Source organism: Onychomys torridus, chromosome 3, assembly GCF_903995425.1.
Source record: "Onychomys torridus chromosome 3, mOncTor1.1, whole genome shotgun sequence".
Classification (NCBI taxonomy): Eukaryota; Metazoa; Chordata; class Mammalia; order Rodentia; family Cricetidae; genus Onychomys; species Onychomys torridus.
Genome location: NC_050445.1, coordinates 136,637,684 through 136,661,616, shown reverse-complemented (window position 1 = coordinate 136,661,616; position 23,933 = coordinate 136,637,684). Strand labels below are relative to the sequence as shown.

The following is a 23,933-nucleotide window of genomic DNA, read 5'->3' as shown; positions in this document are numbered from 1 at the left end:
ATTCAACCCTGGATAAAGAAACTGAAGAGTTGAAGAAATGAAACTCTAAAAAGAGTTAGAGCCCTAGCTGATTTCACTCTTCTGTGACTCACTGTGTCCTCTCAAAGTAGGCAGGTTTACGTACTTCAACCAACAGGGATTTGATGACTGTGTCTTTCTTTCCATGTTCAGGGACCACTGGTACTACACTCCCACATCGCTCCTGAGAATTGAGTGCCTCTGCACTCACAGTGAAATTCACATTTCCTAGAAGAAGAAGAAAAAAAAAAAGCCAAGTAGAAATGAGTACATTTCCCCTTCCTCCACACTTCCAAACTCAGAACTTAAAATATTTGCTTTAGATCAGTAAAAACACAGGAGCAGAAATGCAAGCAACATCCACTAGAGGTCAATGGCACTAGAAGGGGAGGTGAGGAAGAGAGGGTCCCTTGTACCCTTGTCTGACAAGAAAAGACTCCTTTTCACAGTGGTTATTGTTTTATTTAATTTGTGAGGGGCTCCATTACGTGGGCAAGACTGGGCTTGAGCTGATGTTTGACCCTGTCTCAGGCTTCGAAGTGCTGAACTGCAGGTGTGCACCAGTAAACCCCACCAGGGCTTAGCATTCAGGAATGAAAGTCACAAAACAAAACAAAAACCAGTCCTCCTGCCTGGGGGCTTTGTCTTCGGGAAAGGAGCACTGCTCTGGCTGACTGCTGATCTTGTGGGACCCTGCTGCTCACCTAAAGACTTCGGGGTTACTATCCAGGAGACAGTGTGACGCTCATTCACACAGATGCAGTGAGGCTCTCCTGCCTTCTGCAGTGGCGCAGTTAAGAAATCAGGAGAGGCCTCTAGTTGCACAGCCACCTGGAAACACACAAGAAGCAAGATTAAAGGTAGGAGACCAAGTTTAAACTGAAGCATGCTTGGAGATGGTTAGATTCTGTGTTGCCTCACATCATTGAGACAAAGACGAAGTGCTATAGTATATTTATTAGCCCCTCACAGATAAACCTCAGCATGTGGAAGACTGCTTGTTCTTTTAAGCAGTGGAGCCAGAAAAACAAACAATGAAGGAATGTTGCCTGGGTGAGTGCTCTTTCTAGGACTCGGAAGCATGACTATTGCCTGGCTTAGTCATTACATAAAAATCTGTAAGTAGTTAGAGTTTTCACAGAGGTAATATGTACACAAACAACACTTTAAAGGAAGCTATGTATAATGAATGCACTAAGAAAAATGAAACATATAAGAATGTAGGAGCTGGATCTACAAACATGAGACGGGGTAAGGTGATGCTTGCTTGTGTAAGAAATTCTTCTATTCTACAAACAGCCTAACTTTAAAGGATTATGATTAATGTCAGACACTTACTTCTCTTTGTAGATTGATTCTTAGAGATATCCACTTTTATAACATAGGAATATATGTATGATAGTTTCTTCCTCTGTTGACCATATGTGTAGACAAGGGGTGGGTTTATTTATTTATTTTATTGTCTTACTTTTTGGTATTTCTAAGAATGTGACTTTCTTTTAATCTGCTTGTGCTCAATTGAGGAGATAAATCTCTACCTGGATGCACGTTTGGAGGCAGTTCAGCACGGTGGCCTTGAGCTTGAAGGATTCTCCACGGATCACAGAGTAGGGCATCGTGAGCTCCAAGAAAAAGGGCTGGAAGGCTTGGAATTGGGTTACGGGAGACAGGCCCAATCCAGCCTCACTGGACAAGCAGAAGGCCCCGGCCTTCCACGTAGTGATGGAGTCAGGGACTGTCATTTCTATTTCAGCCATTCCAGTTGAGCTGCAGAGAGTGGCGTATGAAGTAAAGAAAGTGAGCAGCTAAATAAATGCCCTTTTAGGAGGGGAGACCTATAAATGATTTCATGGTCATAATATAAATGCACTCAATAGAAATATCAGTGATTGAAGAGCAAAGCCAAGACTTTCAGCGGGGAAATGGTGAGATTTTCTTCCATTTTCAGTTATGTCCATTTGAGAATTGTCTCCTGATAATGGAGCTAATCTCTTATAGAAAAACATAGTTATAAACTCTGCATGTAATTGATACTTTTCTCAATTTATGTTACAAAATCTGATCCCACTAGGGTGGGTCTATAGCTTTTACTTCTGCTACTACTGTGTTTGTTTGGCCAGAATTATTCTAAGCTTAACTTACACCTGCTTATCAATAAAGGAGCAGATTATTTTTAATATGTATGGTACTTGCTTGCATTTGGTCCATATGCTCATTTTCTAGAATCTTATAATTAAAATTTTCCAAAAAGTATTGCTTCTAAACTTAAAAGATATAGTTCTTAGTTCTCTGAGAATAGATTCACTTAGCCTCATTGTCCTCTGGGAGCTGGACTCCTCATTGGCCCAGTTTAGAGAGGAGGGGTCCCTCAGAAGACTGCTAAGAACCTGAACAGAAAGGTGGGCACTTCCTACTCTTCTGCCCCAGGTTTTTGCTTCAGTGACAAAATTCGTTTCTGGCTTCTCCTAGAAGGAATTTGTGGATGCATCAACTATCTCAACTTTGGTAGTTCTGTCCAAGGGTCTGCTCTGCCTCCTAAATCACGCATCTGGGGGAATGAATGGTGCTTGCATTCTCAAGATCTCTGACATCACAGAGAACAAAGAGAAAACGTGCAACGGATGTGTATTTGTGACCAGTGCCTTTCTCCCAGGGCTCAGCCTAAAGAGAACAAGCAACAGGCATTCAGCTCTTAGTTTTGTCCTGGAATAAGTTTGACCGCACACTCAGTGACACTGTTTTCCCCCAGAGGACCAGGCCTCCAGTGAACTCATAGTCCCCTGGGAACCTGAACAGCTGCATGGGCCTTTCCTACTGCTCTTTCTGCTGAAAGGCCCCAGAGAAGGGTCAAAGTGTCCCAACAGCTGCCTGCCTCTGGAAGCAAAAGGATAAGATGTTTGGCCCCTGGGGATAGGGGCTGAAAGGATGAACAGAAATATATGCAGTGTGACAGGAGTGGAGCCACTGTCACAGACCTTCTCCTTGGCTTTGCACAGTGTGAACCCAGCTCCTGGACTCTCCAAGAGGAATGGGGGGATCGGAACAAACACTTAATGTACAAATGGTTTTGACCCTGAATCAGTGGATCAATTTCCATCTCACCTATCTCAAGGTACTGACTGATCTTGGTAATTTCTAAGTTCCTGGTAACCACAATGGCAAATAGGGTGGTGCAAAAAAAGCACAAGGATCTGAGAAACACTAGAATCTCTGGCTTGGTTGTCTGGTGAAGTGCTTCTTAAATATTGGGTGATCCCAGTACCCCATGTTCAACCATAATATGCAGATAAATCCCATGAAGAAATAATAAACTTGAAAAACAATCAACCAAGCAGATGTATATAAAACTTTCAGGGAAAATAATAGATTATGAAGTCTCCCCAAGCATATAGTGGGTACTCTCCAGGGTAGATCACATACTGGGTCAAAAAACAAGTCTCAACAACTCTAAAAGGCAAAAAATCATTTTGTGTATCTTTTCTGACTAGATCACTTCATTAATCAATTGCCCTAACTTACAAAGAATTAACATCAGCCTTTCAAAGACATCCAAAAATAGAAGTAGAGACCAACCTCACTCAGATATCAAAGTCAGATGAGAAGCCCACAAGAAAATCAGTCTATAAGACAATATTTTAAATAAACCAAGAACCACAATCCTTAATAGAATAATAGCTAACTGAGCCCAACAGGACATTAAAAAGATGATGTAGTGACAACTGAATGCAAGACAGTGCAATCAGAGCAACACACCACATTAGCTGAATAGAAAGTAAAACCCGTATGATTATCTTAATAGGTACAGAACAAAAAGTCAACATCCTTTCATGATATGAACTCTCAATAAAGTAAGTATAGAAGGAAATTTTCTCTGTATCATACAGACTGATGAGGAAAGCCCCCTAACATTATAACCAGTGAAGAAAATCTGAAAGCTTTGCCTGTAGGATCCAGCACAAGATAAGGATGCCATTCTTGTTCCACTGAGTACTGTCGAGAATAATTAAGGGGAAATATAAGGGGAAAGAGACGTCAAGAGTATCCAAGTTGGAAATGATGAAGATAATCTCTATTTACACATTGTCTGATCCCAAATGAAGAAAACCTCAAAATTTCATTTAAAAAAACCTTTAGAACTAATAAAAACTCGGTGGTGCTGTTAGATACAAAATCAATATATGAAAGCATGTTTGCATTTCTATACCAGTAACAAGCTATCTGAAAAAGAAATAAAAATGGCAATCCCATTTATGATGGAATAAATACTTAGAAATCAATTTAACCTAGCAATCTTCTACATTATTCAACCTTAGTAATGCTTCACAGTGAAAAGTGAAAGAGCATGCCAGGCAATCCTAAATATATACATTAAAAAGGGAAAACTCACTACAGTTTAAAAACTTTGATAGATCTATATTTCTGCATCTTATAGAAAAAAAGTTACTTACTCCACAACCACCAAGTCCCAGATCCATGTCTCAGGGAAGTATTTTCGTATAGTCTCCTGGGGATACTCAAAAGCCTCTAGAATATCCTCCACAGGACTGTGGCCCAAGAGTTGATATGCAGTTGGTACTATGGTAGGAGAGAGAAGACAGGGACTATAAATACAAAGACTGAGTTCATGAAATGTTGTGTTACCCAAGTGCTGCCACAGAAAGATTGGGAACGTGAGGTGGGAGCCAGGAAAGGACATAGGGGCAACCAGGAGAGCTTCTTGGAGGAAGTGCCATTTCAGCTGAATTCTGAGGCATTAGAACAAACTGAACCAGGGGAAGAAAATCCCAAGCACAGAATGGAAGAAGTGTGGCAGAAAGCTTTGGATTGTATGCAAAAGAGAAGGTCTTGTGGAATCCCAGGAAGCTACTACCCATTCTGCCAAATGAAGAGACCTAGAGCGTTGGGTGGGGAGGAGGGCAGAAGCCCAAGTTGCCATTGGCATGTCCATCTGTGGGAGCAAAGAAAAAATATGGTAGCAGTTTTGAGAAACGGTTTAGAGCAATAGAGGCATCAAATATGGAAAAGCTCTGTACTCCATAGTGAATCAGAAGGTCTGTCAGCTCACCCATACTATGAACGTGTGACAGCCACTCCCTTCAGGAAAATACACAGATGGACATATTGACAGACAGTAGATACACAGGCAGATGATAAATATATAAATATCCTATAAATCTTAATAATAAAGGATTCTATAATTTATAAATAAAAATATCTGATTCTCTGTAGTAAATGTCACAAAGAAAAATGGATTCTCACTGAATGTTTTCCTAGACTTTTCCTTTTCTTTATACTTAACACAGCCAATCACTAGTTAGTAATATAATACTAAATCCATGCTGCCTACTGTGATTAAGCAAAGAAACAGCTTACATCACCTAAAACAGTGAAGAGTCTTCACTGATAATTTAGAGCCGTTGAAGAACATCTTTGCTTGACTGAGAGAATTAGCCCTGCTTTGTGGGTATTTCTAACACTGGCTTCATAGTTAAACTCCTGGGAACTGTCCCTTTTCCTTCAGCCCCCTCATCTCTGTTGGCAAAGACAGGTTCTTGGTGGCTGATTTCCTGACTCCTCAGGGTCCATCCTTTCTTTACTTTGAGCCTGGATTGAATCTACACTTCTCTTAGACCTCTGTTGACAATCTGCCTTCCATGTTCTGCACTTGGTGGGGAGGTGACCCTGTCAGATTTGAGCTTATATTGTTATGAACATTATGCAATGGCCTAGATATATCTGAATGAAATCTTTTGTTAATTTTAATCACATTTTGTCTTTAAAATTTTATCTTATTTAGTTCGGTATTTTCAGTACTAACCTTTTGTGATGTCTTCAGGCTGCTCACAGATCTTATGTTTATGGATATCTGAGTTGGTGAATACCTTCAACCCCATGTCCTACAAAGGAGATGATCAGCTGATCAGTACATAGCCATATACACCTCCTTTCGTCTGAATTAAACTTCCGTGTTTGCATCTGAAGCAGGAACATTGGCATGCCCGTGGTGTTAATGTCATTTTGTCCCTTAAATCCACCTGACAGTAATAATTCTATACATGACACTTATAAATATCACAAAGCAATGAATTTCAATAAAAAGAAAATGTCATTAATCATTAAATCCCCTGGTCCTTATTCCACTGCGTTTGGCAGATCTGCTCCTCCTGGCGACCTCAGCGAAGTCACCTGATTCTTTTATTCTGTTATTTTCAACCATGACAAGAAGACATTGAAACAAATAACTTCTCCATACAGGATACTTGAAGAACCCTCAGACCTGTCCTTAAGGTAAGGAGTTTACCTTTAGGAAATCATATATATCCTCTTCATTTGTATTCTGTACTGGGGAATACAGGATGCCATTAATGTACATGTTGTTTTGCCTAATACAGTCTTTGCTGTCTACTTCCTCCAGATCTGCACCCTCAGGGAAGCCAGTGAGGTCTTTCACTGGTAGCAGATCATAAACCTGCGGAAATGCAAGCACATACGGCTAACTTGTCTGTGGCATTTTCTTAAAAAACCAAACCTAACCAAACCAAACCCAAGAACAGCAACACCAACCTTCCCTCGAGCAATGAGATATGGAGCATTTTCTCACTCAACAGAAATAATTTTACATGCGATATTTATATCACAACATGTTTTAATTTGGAAGATGTTTAACTGTTTCAGAAAAATAAAACTAATATGTTTCCCATTTAATTAATCGAGGGTCATCATACTTGTTTATACCATTCAACAGCCAACACTATACTCAATATTAAAAGGAGATGAAGCGTTAATGACTGAGAAACTGGACTGTGCTGTAGGTGACACAACATTGTGGGGAGGAATGAAATGATATTTCTGTCGTCACTTCATAGTTAGCAACTGAGTCTCTGCATAGAATGAAGGGCACGGGTCTCAGGCAGAATGAGGACTGCAGACACCATCCATGTAGGAGGGAACAATACTTTCTAAGGTTTTATCCACAGAGACAAAATGCTCCAGGTTCATCATTCAGTCCTTAAGGGCTGATCTCTGAAAATCTGGACACAGGGCTTTCCATCCATTAAGGGGAGAGAAGTAAAACAGACATGAAGTGCTGACAGATGCCAGATGTGCATGCAAGGGAAGGAGACCATGGCCTGGAAAGACTAGACGGGAAGTGTGTGGCGATCCTCACAAGTGACTCCTCCTCAGCCCTGCCCCCAAAATTTTCCTCCCTTGCTTTGTTTTCCTCCCAAACATATATTGTCCATTTCAATTATAAAAATGTAAATTCTACAAGACACAAATATCTGACATCCCATAGCTCACAAATAGATGCCAGCACTTACCAAGGATGCAGAGAGCTCAGCCTCAGGCTTCATGAGCAGCACACTTTGGTCCACAGCTCGCAGAGCACAGAGGGAATGAGGAAAAGCTGTGACACTAAGGAGAGCATGAGAGGCCGGAAGACCTTTACTTTTACTGAAGATCAAATTCACCTGGCATATAGGAAAGAAAGGTCAGAAAAATCCATTTCTGTATTCCACCATGTGTCACCTACATTTCCCAGGTGTTCCCCACCTCCAGCATGTAACAATGTTGGTTGCTTTCACAGTGGCTGCTGTTATGCTATGTGAGCAAGGCTCTTTCCCACCTTGGAATTTGCTTTGATTCTCAAGATTAGTTAGACCATTGTAATGGTCTCTAAAGATACTTCTAAAAGGCAGTTATGAAATATCAGTCTCGTATCTCTAATATACAGTGAGTGCTCATTAACTCTGGATTTGTGGACCGTAAAAAGTTCTAACAAAAGCATTTTTGTTTAGGTTTCACGTGACCGTAAACTTGCTTGCTTGCTTGCTAATATTCCATTACAGGATGAGGACATTGAAAGAGCTGGGATATGTGTTGAGTTAATATTACACAAAGAATTTTGAAAAGGAGGCAATAACATGATTTTTTTTAATGTGACTCTGCTGTGACCTCACAGAGCACTGCTGGGACATTCACTTAATCCTTCAATCCACACACGTATAAAAGAACAGCTAATAACAGGGACTGCTAGTTATAAATGTTGAAATTTTATTACATAAAGCAAACACCTTGTTGCCCAGACAGTTTCCAATCTCATATTTGACAGTATCTGCAACTATTTCTCCATCAGGCAGAATGATAAAAAGGAGCAATCGAGTTACAGGAGCCAGGTCTGTCTCCACCGGCAAGAATATGGAGAAATGGCCTTTTGCTGAAGAGGAAAGAAGGAGAGGCAGCAACCATGTGTTAGACACATTCAGAGTGAAGATGAAAGTTCCTTTATTACACAGAGCTAGTCTGGGCCCCTGGCCTGGCCAATCACTGCTACTCTTAGTGGACACAATGAACAGTACACATAACAAACGCATGACTACCTTGTAGAGTACCCTGGGACTAGAGAAGGCAATACACAGAATCCTCTCTCCTCCATCAATCATGTATGTTTTTTCTCATCACTTTTCAGATTTAGCTGGCTGACACTAACCTCAAATGCTACCTAAGGGAGTGGAGGTATTGACTTCACCTTCATTCCTTCTTGATTCCTCGTGTTAGGAGAGAAAGGAAGTCATGTGACCTGATGCTAAGAGTTTAACATACTATATTTATGCTTATGTTCTCTTTCCCTATGTGAAATATGGGGTGGTGTCCTTTTCTCCTGAAGAGGAAGTCTACTTTCTTTCAGAAGGCAACTTTGATGCCTACAGACACTGTAGTGCCTGCATTAAATGGTCTTGAGTCCACTGTGGTGTCTCCATTTTGGCACCAAGAGATAAAGAGGTGCTCATTCAGTTTTCTAACAAGTCAGTGTTCAGACCTCAGAACAGGGGAACCTTCAGATGTTTATTATTCATGAGCAGAGTCCCATTCCATGGTAGAAATGCCCAACTGAACTTTTGTAAATCATTACTAAGTTCAGGGGAGAAACACACACACACACACACACACACACACACACACACACACACACACACACGAGAGAGAGAGAGAGAGAGAGAGAGAGAGAGAGAGAGAGAGAGAGAGAGAGAGAGAGAAGTGCAAAACCTGGTAAATAGAAAGCACTTAAATTTTCCCCATCTCCATTTATACAACTCTTAAAATGTCCTTTACATTGAAAAAAAAAAAAGAGTCCACAAATATTTCTGGCTAGAAATTTTGAAATAACTGTGGTATACTCATGACCCTATCAACAGCTTAAGTAACCTAAGCAAAATGTACTGGGGGGAAAAAAAACTATATGATAAAGAATGACAAAAAAGGAAATTGCATTCCTCCCTGGCTTCCTCTCTATTGTGACTAGATGGAAAAGAGACCCGTTGGAAGTATCCCTGACAGTTAACGAGGCTAGGTGGTCAGTATGGAGCAGAACTGTGGAGATAATGCCATACTCACTGTCTCCCCGCTCCACAGGCAGTGTGTGAGTCCCCGATCGGATAACGCCTCCCCTTGCCATTATCTGAAAAACAGGAAATTTAAAAATTTCCAACAGAGATCTTATCCTAGCTTCCGCTCTACATGCTTGCCTTATTGAGCCCCTGCTGGAAATAAATAGCCCCAGGAGAAGCCAGACTTTAGAAAGAAACAAGAGTAAGAAGTTAGGAGCTGGAATGGTGGCTCATCAGTTAAGAGCAGTGTTGCTCTTCTAAAAAACCCAACTTTGGTTCCCAGCACCCAAGTTAGGTAGCTCATCACCACCTGAAACTCTAGCTGTAGGGGATCAGATGTTCTTTTCTGGCCTCCACAGGCACTCACACACATGGCATACAGTCACAGATACATGCATACATAAGAATAAGAAGCTTTCAAAGGAGGTCAAAGCAATGATGTCCACAGTGTCATAAGCCCTTGTCCCCAGAGAGCTTTATCTGTAGGTAACAATGCAGTAAGCTCCCTACTCACCAGGTAATAGAAGACCAGCTCCTTCATCTCCAGCACAGCCTCTCCATTGAGAATATAATGTGCCTGGACCCGCTGTGTTTGGTCACAGGGCAGTTTACCAGGTATGGATTCCAGGTGCACAAAGCTTTTGCTTGGCGAGAAAACGGCGTTGGCAGTGTGCTGTGCCTCCACATTCTCTCCTGTCAACCATCTGAATCCATAACAGACATGGTTATCCTTGTATTTGGCCTAAGGAATTAGAAAAACAATGTTACTTCACAAGGTTCTATGTTGGGAACCATTGTCCTCACAACACTCTGTAAGTTTACTAACCTTCCTTAACTAGTAGCTAGAAGTCTTTTCCTCTACAGTGAATTAAGAAAGGCCTTTATTTCATCTGTCTTAAATATAGGCATGGCTGTGACTTTCCATCCCAGAACAACCTGAGTTTGATACTTATATATCAGAAGAGAATAATATGAGCTGTATGTCTTGCTGACTAGTTGGTTTAAAGGTCTCTTTGCTCCTTTGCCATGCAGACTAACACTGGAGCTACAAAGCCTTACCAGGGAAAAGAAATGCCAGTAACTACATCACTAAGGAGTCTCATCTTTGGCAATTAGTTCCAACTGGGTTTTATGAATAAATGAAATGGTGTAACCTTATAAATTTGAGAAAACAACTGCAAAAACCACTGGCTAGAGCTGAGTTAGAGAATTAGCTGATATCCCTTCCAGGCCTGTCTTAGGTATGTGATGAACGCATTCTGTAGTTCTGAATTTCATAATATTTAAATCAGATTAAGTATCTTATTTGTTAACATAAACATTAAAAAATGTTTAAAAAAAAAAAAAAAAACCTGGGTGGTGGTGGTGCACACTTTTAATCCCAGCACTTGGGAGACAGAGGCAAGAGATCTCTGTGAGTTTAAGATCAGTCTGGTCTCCACAGAGAGTTCCAGGAGAGCCAGGGCTACACAATGGGGAAAAAACTTTATTATTTTTTATGATAAAAAACATTAAAATACTTTTTCTAGTATTTTGAAATATACATTACATTATCATTCTCTAGGTTCATGCAGCTGGGCAGTAGGGTGAACAATAATGTACATAATAGTAAGACTGCAAAATCTTACAGAAACTCTAGTTCTTTTTATTTTTATTTTATTTTTGAGAAAATGGCACGGTATTTTCCACAGTGTATGCACCACCTGACAAAATAGAGCATCCATATTTAGTCACAACATTACTTTCTTATTAAAACTATTAAAAGTTGACCTTCAATTGTCTCTTAAGTTTTAGGGCTGTTTTCTCTCCATAGGACATTGGACTAAACACAATTTGGAGATTTCATCTCTTTAGGTTGCAGATTTGTTTTCAAGACTTGTGCATGTCTTTATCAACCTCTTTCCACACTCACCCTGACAGTGAGGGAGGTGCCTATGATGTCATCGGTGGTGATAGAGAACCGCCCCAGGCCATTCTCCCCAGTGGTAGCATTGGAGTGATGGTTCGCTTCATCTGCTTCAATAAAGATCATTTCATGTGGGATAGGGATGCCTTTCCCATCCGCCAAAAGCACCTGAAGGTTAAAAGCAAATGTCTGTCCCTGTGTATTGCATACTCACAGTCCCAGGCATTGTGGATATCATCAAGGGGCTACAGGGTCGTAAAAGGATGCTAAATAAACATACAACTAATGTAAACTAGTGGTCAGTAATCAACCTTAGGAAGATAAGTACTGAATGTGAGGAGACACAAAGCAACAAGAATAAACAGGAGTGACTTAGCAGATGCATTGTGGCTCATTTGCAAAGACTGTGCTACATAACTCACAGAGAGTTATAGAAGACAAGAGCTATATAGTGGTTTAAAAAAATAGCTTAGTTATCAAACTATTATTTGAGCCTCAGACACTAATCTTGTGGTAGACAAGATAACGCCCTATGGCTTAATGTTATGGGGTGTCATTATGTATACAAGCAAAGAATTCTAATATAGGTCCCATATGCTTCTCCAGTTGATTTATATCTATGCACCTGCTTTTTGTCCTAGATGGTCAATCTTCTAGAAAACAGGCAGACTTGATGATGTGCTTCCCACATGACAAATGTAAGACACACTTAGCATTGAATCAGGTTTTAAAGCCTAACTGTTGTTAATACTGAACTTGGCAAAATAAATAAATAAATGAACAGATGATAGACAGACAGACAGATAAATGATAGATGGTAGATAGATGATAGATAGATGGTTGATAGATAGATAGATAGATAGATAGATAGATAGATAGATAGATAGATAAAAAACCAATCCATATTATAAAGTTGGTGACTTTTTTACTGTAAGTTACTTTGAAAATAATTTTCTGTTGTGAGCTTCACCTTTAATGGTTGAGCTGTCTCTCTAGCCCTACTTTGAAATTTTTTGAAATGCTTTTATTTTTAATTAACACATAGTACATATTTATAAAGTCCAATATGAAATTTCAATACATATGCAAACAATGTATAATGATAAGGTCAAGATAATTGGCATATCACTTGTCCCATATATTTGGTAGCAGAAACCAAAACAGGCTGACATGTATCAGTATTCCTAACTATCAATGAAATCTAGGTTTATCAAGAAAATGTCAGCTTCATGTGCAAGCACAAGAATGGGCATATAACTTTGCTCTTTGGTCTCCTGCTAAGAGAGTCTTATGACAGATAGTAAAGTAATTTCCCAGCATTAAATTAGAAACACTGTAATATACATCTGAAAAAAAATAAATGGACTACATTTTGATTTTAGAAAATGGCTACAGTTTTTGAACATGTTCTGCCGCCATAATATAACGGAACCTTTCACAATGTACTCTGTTTCATTTAAGTCCAGTCCTGTCTTTTACAGCCTCCACAGCGAAACAACCTTTTCATTAAAAAAACACAATACACAGTAGTTACACACTGAGCTGGACATAACTGTCACCTCAGACTTCAAGAGTCACAAAGATCATTTACACATCTACGTACAATAGAAAAATCATAATAGAAAGTTGTCACAGGTCTGCAAGAAAGGTCATTATGAGAGGCTAGAAACCTCAAACAGTGCTTTATCTCTATATTTAGGACTATTTAAAATACATATTTGTTCTTACAGAAAGCTAAGGCTAATATAATATTTATGAAAAACCCTAGGCACAAGGGAAAAGCAACCTGTATATCCATTTCCACACAGAGTCGATGTTAGAAGGATAATGTGACTTGTCATTATGAATTTTGATGGGATTAAGGGATAATGTAGTAAAAATCTGCTGGTGAAAAGACTTACTGATTTCAAGCAATGCTGTTCTAAAAATGATTTTTAAAAAACTTATCAACTTAATAATCCTTTAGGATAATTTTAGAGACTTCATATACAACTTTAAGACAAAAGCATCTATTTTTGTAAATCATAACCTTTGGTTATATAATAGACATGTGGTTATAGTTTTTCCTTTTGGCTACATTGATTGACAGCACTAACAAGGTACAATTTTAGCAGACATTGTACCCATGATGTGAATTCTGATAGCACATGGCTTGATGGATTGAAAAATACTCAACCTGTCCAATAAATGGGATTCCTGGTCTGAAATGTGGGTCCACATTCACAAATGACAGGTTGGTTAAGATTCTTGTGATTTTAGTGAACCCTTTTCCAGTTCCTTCCACATCTGAAACAGAAGGGGAAAGGTTCTTTCGTTGAAGGCCAATATCTGTGAATTTCTTATATCATTACCTCTTTCCTTACAGTTCATAATTTGGCCCAAGCAAGAAATCAATGTCATTTTCTTCCCCCACAACCATGCAACACACAACCTGTTCCATGTTCTTGGATCTTGGCATTCACTTCAAGCTGCATCTCATACTCTTTCCTCTTTAGCTGGAAAGCCTTGGTTTCCACTAGCTGTGAGAAGCAGCCATCATCATTTAGCTAATAAGGGAAAAAATAAAACTTGAAAACATAATGCGTATTACACTGGATAGATCAGTAGTTGGTTAATCTGGAAGAATTTAGGGGGAAATGATAAAATAATCTAGGCATTTTATATCATATTAAGACACATTATACACCGTTCAGAGACTAGTTATTGGTAATTTCACAACAATATCTTGTGCATAATTGACAGATATAACTCCTCACTGCCTGACATTCCCTGGAAAGAATAACTGAGAGATATGCTAATGGTTTGGGTAATCTTACTACAACAGAACTAACACTTCTCCGAGTGCTGGGTCCGCTCCCATGGCAGACAGCTGGTAATCTCATCTCCCTGGCATCTAGATGAGGCATTGCAATAGGTTCTTGTTTCTAGGAAAGAAAACAGAACTGACACTCTTCGGGGTCAAGGTGATTTAAAAGATGTGTGGCGTGTCTCCTTCTTTTACAGAAGATACCTGGGAAGGGCTTTGGACGGCTTGACTTGTTCTTCTGGAACAAGTACATTGGGCAATAGCAAAAGACCAGGGATTTTCTTTTAAGTTTCTTAAAGATATTATAGAATTTCTCCCTGGCTTAGCACCGTGTTGCCATTAACAAGCAATGTGTTTATTGTTAGCTCCCAGAAGGCACAGATCTGAGCCTACCTGATGACTGAATGTCTCACAGAAAGCCACAGACTCTGGACCAAAGCAGTTAGAAGGATGACTGTACTTTCTGCAAATGTTCACAGTCACGTGTCCTGGAACAGGTTTCCCATAGGTGTATCTGCAAGGAGAATGTTGCCAAATGACTCAAAGCAAGCACTGGGCTTCCCTGTTGCTTTCTTCTGCAAGTCTCCTTCACCTACAGCACATCTGTTCTCAGTGTTTCTTTCCGCCCTGTGCTGAGGTTACTCATTACACACTGGAAGCCGACAAACTCACTGTGACTCCGAAAACCTCCACGCCAGGTGCTGAAGTTCACTTCACTTCTTCTTTTATCAGTTTTTTATCTTGATTCTTTATTATAAGTTAATTTATTTTGAGACAGTTTTATAGCCTAGGGTAACCTTGAACTCACCATTCTCTTGCCTGAGCTTCCATTGTGTTGAGATTATAGGCATATAGCACTGTACTCCGTTTTTAACTTTAAAATTCCAGTATAGTCAATCTTTTAAAAGGTGTTTTTGTTACAAAGGCTGACTAGATTGTTTCATTTACAATTTTTTAAATTGGGACACACACAGTATTAGGTTTCATTATGACATTTTCAAACAGCAATTTTTTTTATTCTTCCCCAATTCTTCTTGTCAATTCCCTTCCTCTCTCTTCTCTACTTTCAGGCCACAGGTGTTCTCTTTCTCTTCTTTTCCCTTCTCTTGGTCTCAAGGTGTATACCCACATTCACGCCCTACTTATATGCGCTCATATGAGCATTACAAGCTAGGATCCACACATGAGAGAGGATGCATTATTTTACATTCTTAAGAGAAAAGTAATACCAGCATGAACAAAATAAACTTAATAGAAACTACAAACATTCTCAAAACGACTTAAGAATCCAAACTATCAAAATGTGTCCTCGGTATAAATCTCTATGTATATGCTTTTTATAAAATGAATCGGGTTGTGACATTAATGTCACATGTGATTATTTTGTTTTCAAGGGTATTTGTTTCCTGTCCTATTTGGAAATTTGAAGTATCCCCTGCCTCTGTTTGCAAGAGCTTTGGTCAGGAGTTCCAGGGAACTTGGAGGCCATGACTCCAAAGGAGCTGATAACATGTGTGCCACATGTATAACCTCAGGGCAGCACTAGTCTTTCTGCTTTCTATTAGTGCCACTACAGGTCTCTTGGGGGCTTAAGACCCTTCAGACATTTCCGGTTCAAAGGGACTGTCCAGAAAGAACATGTCCAATATCTCAATGAAAACAGCAGTAGAGAATGGGAGGTGACAGCCTAAAACAGCCTGGTGTGTTATGTATGACTTTGATTCTGAATCTACTATGCTTACCCACTGTTGACAAGGTCAAATAAGTGATCTGTTATGGACTGAAATCCCTTTAGAAGTGTGCCTTATCTCCCTCCTAAGTGTATCGGTATCACTTATGGCTACAGGAAAGCCAGGGTCCTTCAGCACACTTGCATGTGCGAGAGTGTGTGTGTGTGTGTGCGCGCGCATGTGTTCAGCTTTCTCCCTTGTAGAGTCATTCCCAGCTGTGTGGCCTCTCTATAAATGGTCCCCGCATCACGACAGTTATAGAAATGTTGATAGATATATAAAAGAAAGCAAGAAGGAAACACAAGAAGGGAACAGGAGAAGAATGGCCTACAGCTGGGAACACTCCCAAGGTACTTGAAGTCCCCATGCTGCCCCTGCTCCTGGGGAAAGCAGGCCCAGTGTCTCAAGCAGTGACTCTGCTTCCAAGAGTGCTGCTGCTCTTCCCATCAACTCACGTGCCGCACACCAACACGTGGATCTCTTCGTCCATGATGGTGATTGTCTTTGGCACTGTCACTTTTACTTCAAACCTGGGAAGCACTGTGGACCGCAATGAAGGAGGTTAGGGTTGCTCTTCAGATCTGAAGGCTTGACTATGTTCTAGTTCTTTGCAACAATTCCCTAACAATATTCTGGGATTTTGTAAAGGCAACTCCATTCTCCAATTTATCCACACCTACTTCATTCTCAAATACAGATTTTGATGAAGGCACTATGACAGTTCACTGTGACCTTAAAGAGTCTCTCTGTCTCTCTCTCCACGTCCTTCCCTTCCCTTCTCCCCTACCCCTCTCACTACTGAAGCAATATTTTATTTTGGTCATTCAGTATTGCTACAAACAGCTACACTAAATGAAATTTTATTCACAAAGCACTGATGCCCCATTGGACTTAAACATAATTGATTCTACTCCAAGCCCAAAACCATCCACAAGAAACAAAAGGAATCTGAACAAACTCAAACTATGTGCTCTAGTGGTCTCAGCTATGAAGGACATCATTCCATGATTTTCCATGATTCATACCGAATTCCTCCACGGAGAAGGAGTGCTCTACAGTCCTGCCTGTTTCTGTCCATATCACCACCTTGTAGGAGCCCTCAGGAGGCTCTGAGGAGAGGGGGAAGGACAACTGTCTGAGGCCATGCTCTAACTTGAAACTCTGCCATTGTTCAATGCGATTTCCATTGGGGTCCTGTAATAAATTAACCATAATTCATAAAAGTGCAAAGAACATCCGAGATTATGAAAGAAATCTGTGAAAGCTTCCATGTTATCCATAAAGAGGGTAAATGAGAAGGGCTCAGAGGGCAGACGAGTTCCAGTCGTCCATTCCTGGATTGGCTGGGAGCTTCTCCCTTTCCCAAAGTCTCTGGCATATTATTGTAAGAAGTCCAGAAAGAAGGTTTCCCCTGAAATAACTGCTTTTCTTCTGTGGACTATTTGCATTGCTTACCTGAATGTACAGTAGAGGAATCTGAAAGAAAAGAAAGAATTGTATAAGGTTCTCAAATATGTGGAATAACTCAACACACACACATATATATCTGTGTATATATATATATATATATAGTACCAAATTAAATTTTACCCAAGTTTTAATTAATTCACTTCAAGCAACTAATAGGTGATATTAAGAACTTAGTAGCCATGGGTAATGTGCTATTATTAGGAATAGGGTTTACTAATATTATCTAAAAGCTTGCAGCATCCTAGTTAAAAACATTTCCTTGCTATGCAACTTTACTGAAAAATAAATATGTGGTGCTGGAAGTAACTATTCTTGAACCCAATTATTAATATACATCACTAGGTGCTTCTAAGAATGAGAAAGGGTAGGATATAATAAGACTAGGAAAGGGATATTTATTACATATCTACTTATATGCTGTGTGCCATTCTAGATGCTGAGAACATAGAAGAATAGAAAAGAACAGTATGTCTGTCCTCATTCTAAAAGGATGGATAGAAAAACAAAACACACACACACACACACACACACACACACACACACACACACACACACACGATGACATCATATGTAGGGTTTGATATGTGTGTGTGTATATATATATGGATATATACACATATGCCTCTCACATATATATTGCACATACATATTAACCTGACAGAGTGGTAGATATTGTATTTGATTTTTGGTAGAGTGAAAGCAGAAGCTGAGAGACAAATATCAAGGTTACTGCAATGGTCTTATTTACAGATGTTGGCCAAGTTGTATCAATTCAGGTAGTAAGAAATAGTATTTTTTCTGAGCCAACATGATTTTGTGTGAAGTACATATAGATGTGAGATACAGAAAAGCCAGGGTCATGGCATCTCCTTTTGCCTTTGGAGTTAAAAGAGAATTGATTCTTTTAAAGATGGGAAGATGTAGTAGAAAACTCAACTGAGAATGGAGAGTTGATCTGATGCTCACATTGTGGTAGAAAGAGGTGTGAATCCTCACAAAGGAATAAATCTAATACTCCCAACTTCTTTCATAGTGGAAATTTCAGTGTGTTTGAAAAAAGATTTAAATATCTAAGAAATATTTGAACTTAGATCTTTGGACAGCTGTCCATTGTTTATTTTCTTACTCTTCCTATTTAGGAACTAAAGAGTAAGTTTAATTAAATGACAAGCAACTGAGTGCCAGTCATGACAGAACATGTCCCCTACTGTTTGACCTGGGATAGTGTTTTAAATGAAGACCCTTTAGTCTTGCAATGTGAGAAATCACTGGTAGTGCTATTCAACACTTCCTTCCTCAATAAGCCAAGCAGAATCCTAGCCAGTTCATACAAACAACAATGATTTATGTAAATATTAGGAGACTTACCAATTCATTAAGGGGGTGAAAATGGTTATCCAATGAGACAACACGAAATTTCACTGAAATAGAAATATTTTTGATGAGCCACGGACCAGTCCTATGGGGGTGGGGGGAGGCAACGAAACTGTTACGGAACCAAGGTCACAGGGACTGTGAGGAACAGGCAGAGGGAAAAGAGTTTCCTTTTTGATGCTGTCCTGACGGTGGACCTCACCATACCTGTCTGCTCTGGTTTGTAGACGGGTTTGTCAGTCTGGACAAAGATCAGACTCTCTTTATTCTTAGTCAGCACTGTGTTCCGCTTCCTGAATTCCTGAGTTGGTCCTTTTACTTGGACAGTGAGGAACATCACCTCATTGGACAAAGACTGTGGGATCTGAAATATGTAAGAGAGTCTGAAATGGAGTGAATCTCTCCAGCCTCCTCCTCTCCCTGTTCTACATCTCTTGGAGATCTCAACCTTTTTGATGAATTTCACCCCTTCGTTCTCATCCTGGAAGTTGGCGTATGCAGGAATTCTGACATTTTACAAATGGGAAGACCCCCTAGCATAAGGTAGAGAAAATACACTAATAAGAAAATTTGTGACTGGGAATCTCATCTTGATTTGTATGCAAAATACAGGGAAGTCTGGACTCAATTACACACTATGTTTGACCAAGTACTTATACACTAATAGGACATTGTAGAAACAAGTCTTCAGGGTCTTAACACTATGGAAAAAGAAAATTTTTTTAGGACTAGATTACAAGTATTCCTCCTTGTATCCAGCTCTGAAGAGATTTTGGAAACATGCCCAGAGTGGTTTCTACAGTTTTTCTCTTAGAATAGTATGAAGCACAGGAGGTGGCTTATGATTAACCTTGACCTAGTTTGCTTTATAAACTTTAAAACATAATTTTAACTCTAAGTAAAAGTCACAGTTTCCCCTTCTCTACTGCACGCTGTTGGGTTTTTTGTTTGTTTGTTTGTTTGTTTGTTTGTTTGTTTTTAGGCTAATAGAATTTTTCTTTGATCATTGAATTTATTTTTAATACGCCTATAATTAATAGGTGAAACAGATGAGGTGATACTGAATCTCTGTACTTGGTTGCAGCCTTTGAATTCTTTATTGAACACCCCGCCCCTGCCAGCCCCACTGTCTCCACCCAGTTTGGCAAGGCTTCATCTTGGTAACCCTGGATCCCTACTCTCTGAGTCAAGTGTACATAAGCCAAGTGGCCTCACTCACAGTAAAGGTGACACACTGGAATAAGTCCCTGTCAACCACGAGGTCAGTGAAGAGGCTCTGATTTCCCTGGACAGACTCCATGAAAGCACTCACAGACACAGTCTCGTTTAGATAGCTGAGGAGAAGGCAGCCCTTCTCAGGGGTGCCTGTGTGGAGCAAGGAAGGAACCAACACCATGTAGATTCTGGGGATAAAGGAATATAGTTAGAGAAGAGTGAAGGAGTTGTTGCTATCAAAATCACTATGTCCCATCACAGTTCTACCAATTATCATCCATCATCCTTAATTATACAGCGAGAGAAGACAGGCAGTCTCTGTTGTGGCGATTGGATAACAAAGTCTTTGAGGGTTACCCAACATACCCTGTATGTTTGCATCATGTGTATTTGCCTTTCTAAATGTAGAGAAAAGCTCCATTCAAACATAGTCCGTCCTCTGGTAACTCAGAAGCAGGACAGACAGTTTCTCAGTACCATGACACACAGCTAAAGACACTCCAGTTTCAAACAGCGACTCTCAAGACTGTTTTTCAAATGCCATGCACCTCTTACACACTCTTAAGTTAACTTCTTTTTTATTACATTTTTAAATAATCAAATATACTCTTTTAACATTCTAAAATAAGGCTTAATTTCTCTTAAGTAGGTTTCAACTTCTCCATAGAATCTTAAATCTTGCCGGGTGGTTGTGGCGCACACCTTTAATCCCAGTACTCGGGAGGCAGAGGCAGGTGGATCTCTGTGAGTTCGAGGCCAGCCTGGTCTACAGAGTGAGATCCAGGAAAGGCTCAAAGCTACACAGGGAAACCCTGTCTCAAAAAGCCAAAAAAAAAATCTTAAATCTTATAAGTACTATCACCTACTTAAAAATATATATTGAGAGATACGGTGCTATATGACTTGGGAAACTGAGGCAGGATTACCACAAAGCCTGCCAGGCCAACATAGCAAGACCCTGCTTCCAAAATAAGTAAGTAAATAATAAAATGTAAACGTTCTTTTTGTAATGGTCAAAAATTCTAATTTCTGTACTGCTAACTACCTAGAAGTTTATACCATGATTTTCTTATGCTTCAAAATAGCTCATGAACAACTCTTAATTTTTTATTAACAGGTATATAAACATACATACTTATACATGAAATTTATATACCTGTGGGTTACCCACCCTGCATGTTTAATATACCCAACCCATGGGTATGTAAATATAACAGTAACTCTTCTTTTAAATGTGTAACCATAACTTTGCATCAGTGTTTTCTTATGATTGAATTATTTTCAGAAGTTATAATACACAACTTAGCAAAAAATAAAAATCATGATTCATATATATTAGGTTGAAAATTAAAATACTTTCAAGGCTCATCTTTATTTAGAATAGTGTCACACACACACACACACACACACACACACACACACACACACCCGCACACACACACACACACACCTCCCTACCCCTCAGTAAACATTGATGATCCGTGGTTGGATATCCCTCACGAAAACAAATAACATTTTTCTTTTGTGTAAATATAAGCATTAAGCAAAGCGGCCACCCCACAAGTAAATGTAGATAATAATTATGTCTTTGTCACCGTTTCTTGCACAGTCTCTTGAATGACCTGCCGGGATTACTCAGAGCCAATGCTCCCAAATATTGTCCTAGCTGTCTGTCTATCGGTCTGTCTGTCTGTCTACTCTCCTTGGTTTTCTTCTTGTTTCTTTGAAACACAGACTTCATCACTAGCTGATCTACACAAAAGTCCTGTTTGGTCACTAAAGTCCTTTACTTTCTCAGCATCAATGTCAACATTGGGAACCATTGCTAGGGAGAGGTGTGTCTTCATCAAACGGGGTGAGGATTGTAAAGGAGGCTGCAGGAAGGGCAAAGCGTCAACAGAGCCACACTATCTCCGGGTTCTGAAGACTTTTAACAGGAGCATTCAGGAAGGTGGTGCGTCACAGCAGTGGGTTTGATATTCCACAATCCAGAGACCTCAAGAGACATTATTAAAGCTGTGAATGAGTGATTAATGAGCGAAGGGGAAGAATGAATGGGGGGGGATTCGTGAAATCTCAGAGCTGGAAGGAACCTTGGAGGCGAGAAAGAAGATGGTTTTATAGAAGAGGAACGGATACGCAGAGGACCCTAAATTCAAGCTTCTCATGTTCTGTGGAACTCACGGAGTTTGTGGTGTGGAGGTGTCTATGAGCAGCAGCAGCAGCAGCAGCACCGCCAGGCTTGGGTGTGGAAGCCTGTACTTCCCCATGCTGCAGAAAGGACCGGAGCCCCGGCTGCCTTCCACCCTGCTCCCCGCCGCAGCAGATTTGGTCTTGAACGTGGTGCGGAGCAGCTGGGCTTTCTGCTCTTCTTTGTGCAAACCGTGGATTCCACCCACACAAGTTCTCAAAACAAAGCTGAGGTCTTTGAACATTCTCTGAAAGGGTCATTGATGGCCTGATTACTGCCAAGGTTAATGTCTGGCCGGCTAGCCAGAATTCCTCAAGGATTAACCACTTCCCAGTTACTGCTCACTTTTTCTGGTTTTTACAATAAAGCGGATAATCGGCTTCTCCACCCCAGCAGCCTCCCACAGTGTCTTTTATTGATGCTCTGCGCTCCTGCCTGGATTGGACAGTTGGCAAGGAGGCTGCAGCTTAAGCAGGGAGGCTTGAATACTTCACTCCAAAGGAGTGTGCCAGCAAGTTCTGGGCCACATAAGACCTGCGAGGCCCACGTTCAGCAGCCTCCTGTAGAAAAGATTTTGAGCCAACCTAGTAAGTAGGTTTTGACATTAGAAATACTATATACTAGGTTGCAAACGAAGCATCAGAGCCAGGAGAAATGACTTTTTTAAGTTTCCTAATGCTTAGCTGTGATCCAAGTGCCAGAAGACAGTAGACAGGAGTATCCTGGGCTTGCTGGCCAGCCAGTCTAGGCTAAACAGTGAATTTCTAAGTCTCAATATAAAATAACATTGACCTTAGCCTTTACACACACATATCTCTACTTTAAGGCAGTGAAAAGTAACAAGTTTCAAATAACCCCCATCTACTGTGCCTAACAAAGATCCAAATTGTCTTTGCCATCCAACAATTTTGTCCAGCACCCCCCCCTCTAATCTCCACGTCCTACAGACAATTTTATTGATTCATGCATCCACCCACTCATTCTTGGAGCTCCTTGGTTATTTCTAACCATTATTGATCCCCCCTGACTAGAACCTAGCGATAGAATGTCAGATAAGTAGAAGCAAGAATGAACAAAAATTCTAACATTCTTATGGAGCAGAGGATAGGACAATTTTACAAGTGAGACAAATGAAGTAGTCAACCATTATCGTTAGAGAAGCTGAAGACTCCTTGAGGGAAGATACTAGAGGCACAAAGTCCAGATGTGGGCTCCTGGAAACAATTTGGGAGGAAGTGAACATCTGAAAGTAAGCTGTGAAGTGTGAGTGGTGGTTAAGCCAGGGGAGGGGAGTGGGGGAGGGGCGTTCTAAGCTTTAGAATGACATCCACATGGAGATGAGAGCAGTAATGTTGCGCTTAATAAAATGAGATGTATTTGTCCTGAAAGAAATGCCTGATTGGCTAGAAGGGTGGGAAAGATAGTTGGCTTTAAATCAAAGAAGAACTTTGGCAATATTAAAGTTCAGATTTGTTCCTTGAGAAGATCAGTCTTACTGAAATATGGAAGGGTGACAAGGAAATAATCCAGAAGATGGCGGAGTGAGTGGGTGAGTGGAGTAAGTGGTGTGGGTTCTATACCAGGGCATTCACGATGGAATTGGAAAGAGGTTGCCGAGTGACAGCCTATTTGAGAGATAAGGTTACAGGGAACGAAACCTTGTTTGTTTTAATTTCCTAGCTAGTCAATGAGTGAATTATGCTGCCTTAACCAAGTAACACAAAGAACAGACAGGCAGGAATAGAGGCAATGACAGAGGGCTGAGCTGAAGGAACACGTAGTTTTAGGAAGTTCTGGTGAGATATCCAAGTATTCTATTTTTGGTCTGAATCCT

At 40.2% G+C, this 23,933-nt stretch overlaps 1 protein-coding gene across 1 annotated transcript in view; it reads right to left on the bottom strand.

Annotated features, from left to right (window-relative positions):
* The window catches only part of LOC118580266 (alpha-2-macroglobulin-like), a 40,557-nt gene extending 18,379 nt beyond the window's left edge, over positions 1 to 22,178 (bottom strand). The window contains exons 1-21 of the mRNA XM_036181938.1: positions 22,093 to 22,178; positions 19,913 to 20,096; positions 18,901 to 19,057; positions 18,688 to 18,740; positions 17,305 to 17,325; positions 16,875 to 17,043; positions 16,305 to 16,389; positions 14,513 to 14,633; positions 13,745 to 13,859; positions 13,490 to 13,599; positions 11,320 to 11,481; positions 9,922 to 10,149; positions 9,415 to 9,478; positions 8,094 to 8,236; positions 7,341 to 7,490; positions 6,320 to 6,487; positions 5,837 to 5,915; positions 4,467 to 4,593; positions 1,557 to 1,785; positions 723 to 849; positions 125 to 246 (exon numbers count right to left, since the gene is read on the bottom strand). Coding sequence (XP_036037831.1) covers positions 125 to 246; positions 723 to 849; positions 1,557 to 1,785; positions 4,467 to 4,593; positions 5,837 to 5,915; positions 6,320 to 6,487; positions 7,341 to 7,490; positions 8,094 to 8,236; positions 9,415 to 9,478; positions 9,922 to 10,149; positions 11,320 to 11,481; positions 13,490 to 13,599; positions 13,745 to 13,859; positions 14,513 to 14,633; positions 16,305 to 16,389; positions 16,875 to 17,043; positions 17,305 to 17,325; positions 18,688 to 18,740; positions 18,901 to 19,057; positions 19,913 to 20,096; positions 22,093 to 22,178 — 2,700 coding nt within the window. The remainder of the gene's footprint in view (positions 1 to 124; positions 247 to 722; positions 850 to 1,556; positions 1,786 to 4,466; positions 4,594 to 5,836; positions 5,916 to 6,319; positions 6,488 to 7,340; positions 7,491 to 8,093; positions 8,237 to 9,414; positions 9,479 to 9,921; positions 10,150 to 11,319; positions 11,482 to 13,489; positions 13,600 to 13,744; positions 13,860 to 14,512; positions 14,634 to 16,304; positions 16,390 to 16,874; positions 17,044 to 17,304; positions 17,326 to 18,687; positions 18,741 to 18,900; positions 19,058 to 19,912; positions 20,097 to 22,092) is intronic.
* Between the last annotated feature and the right edge of the window lie 1,755 nt (positions 22,179 to 23,933).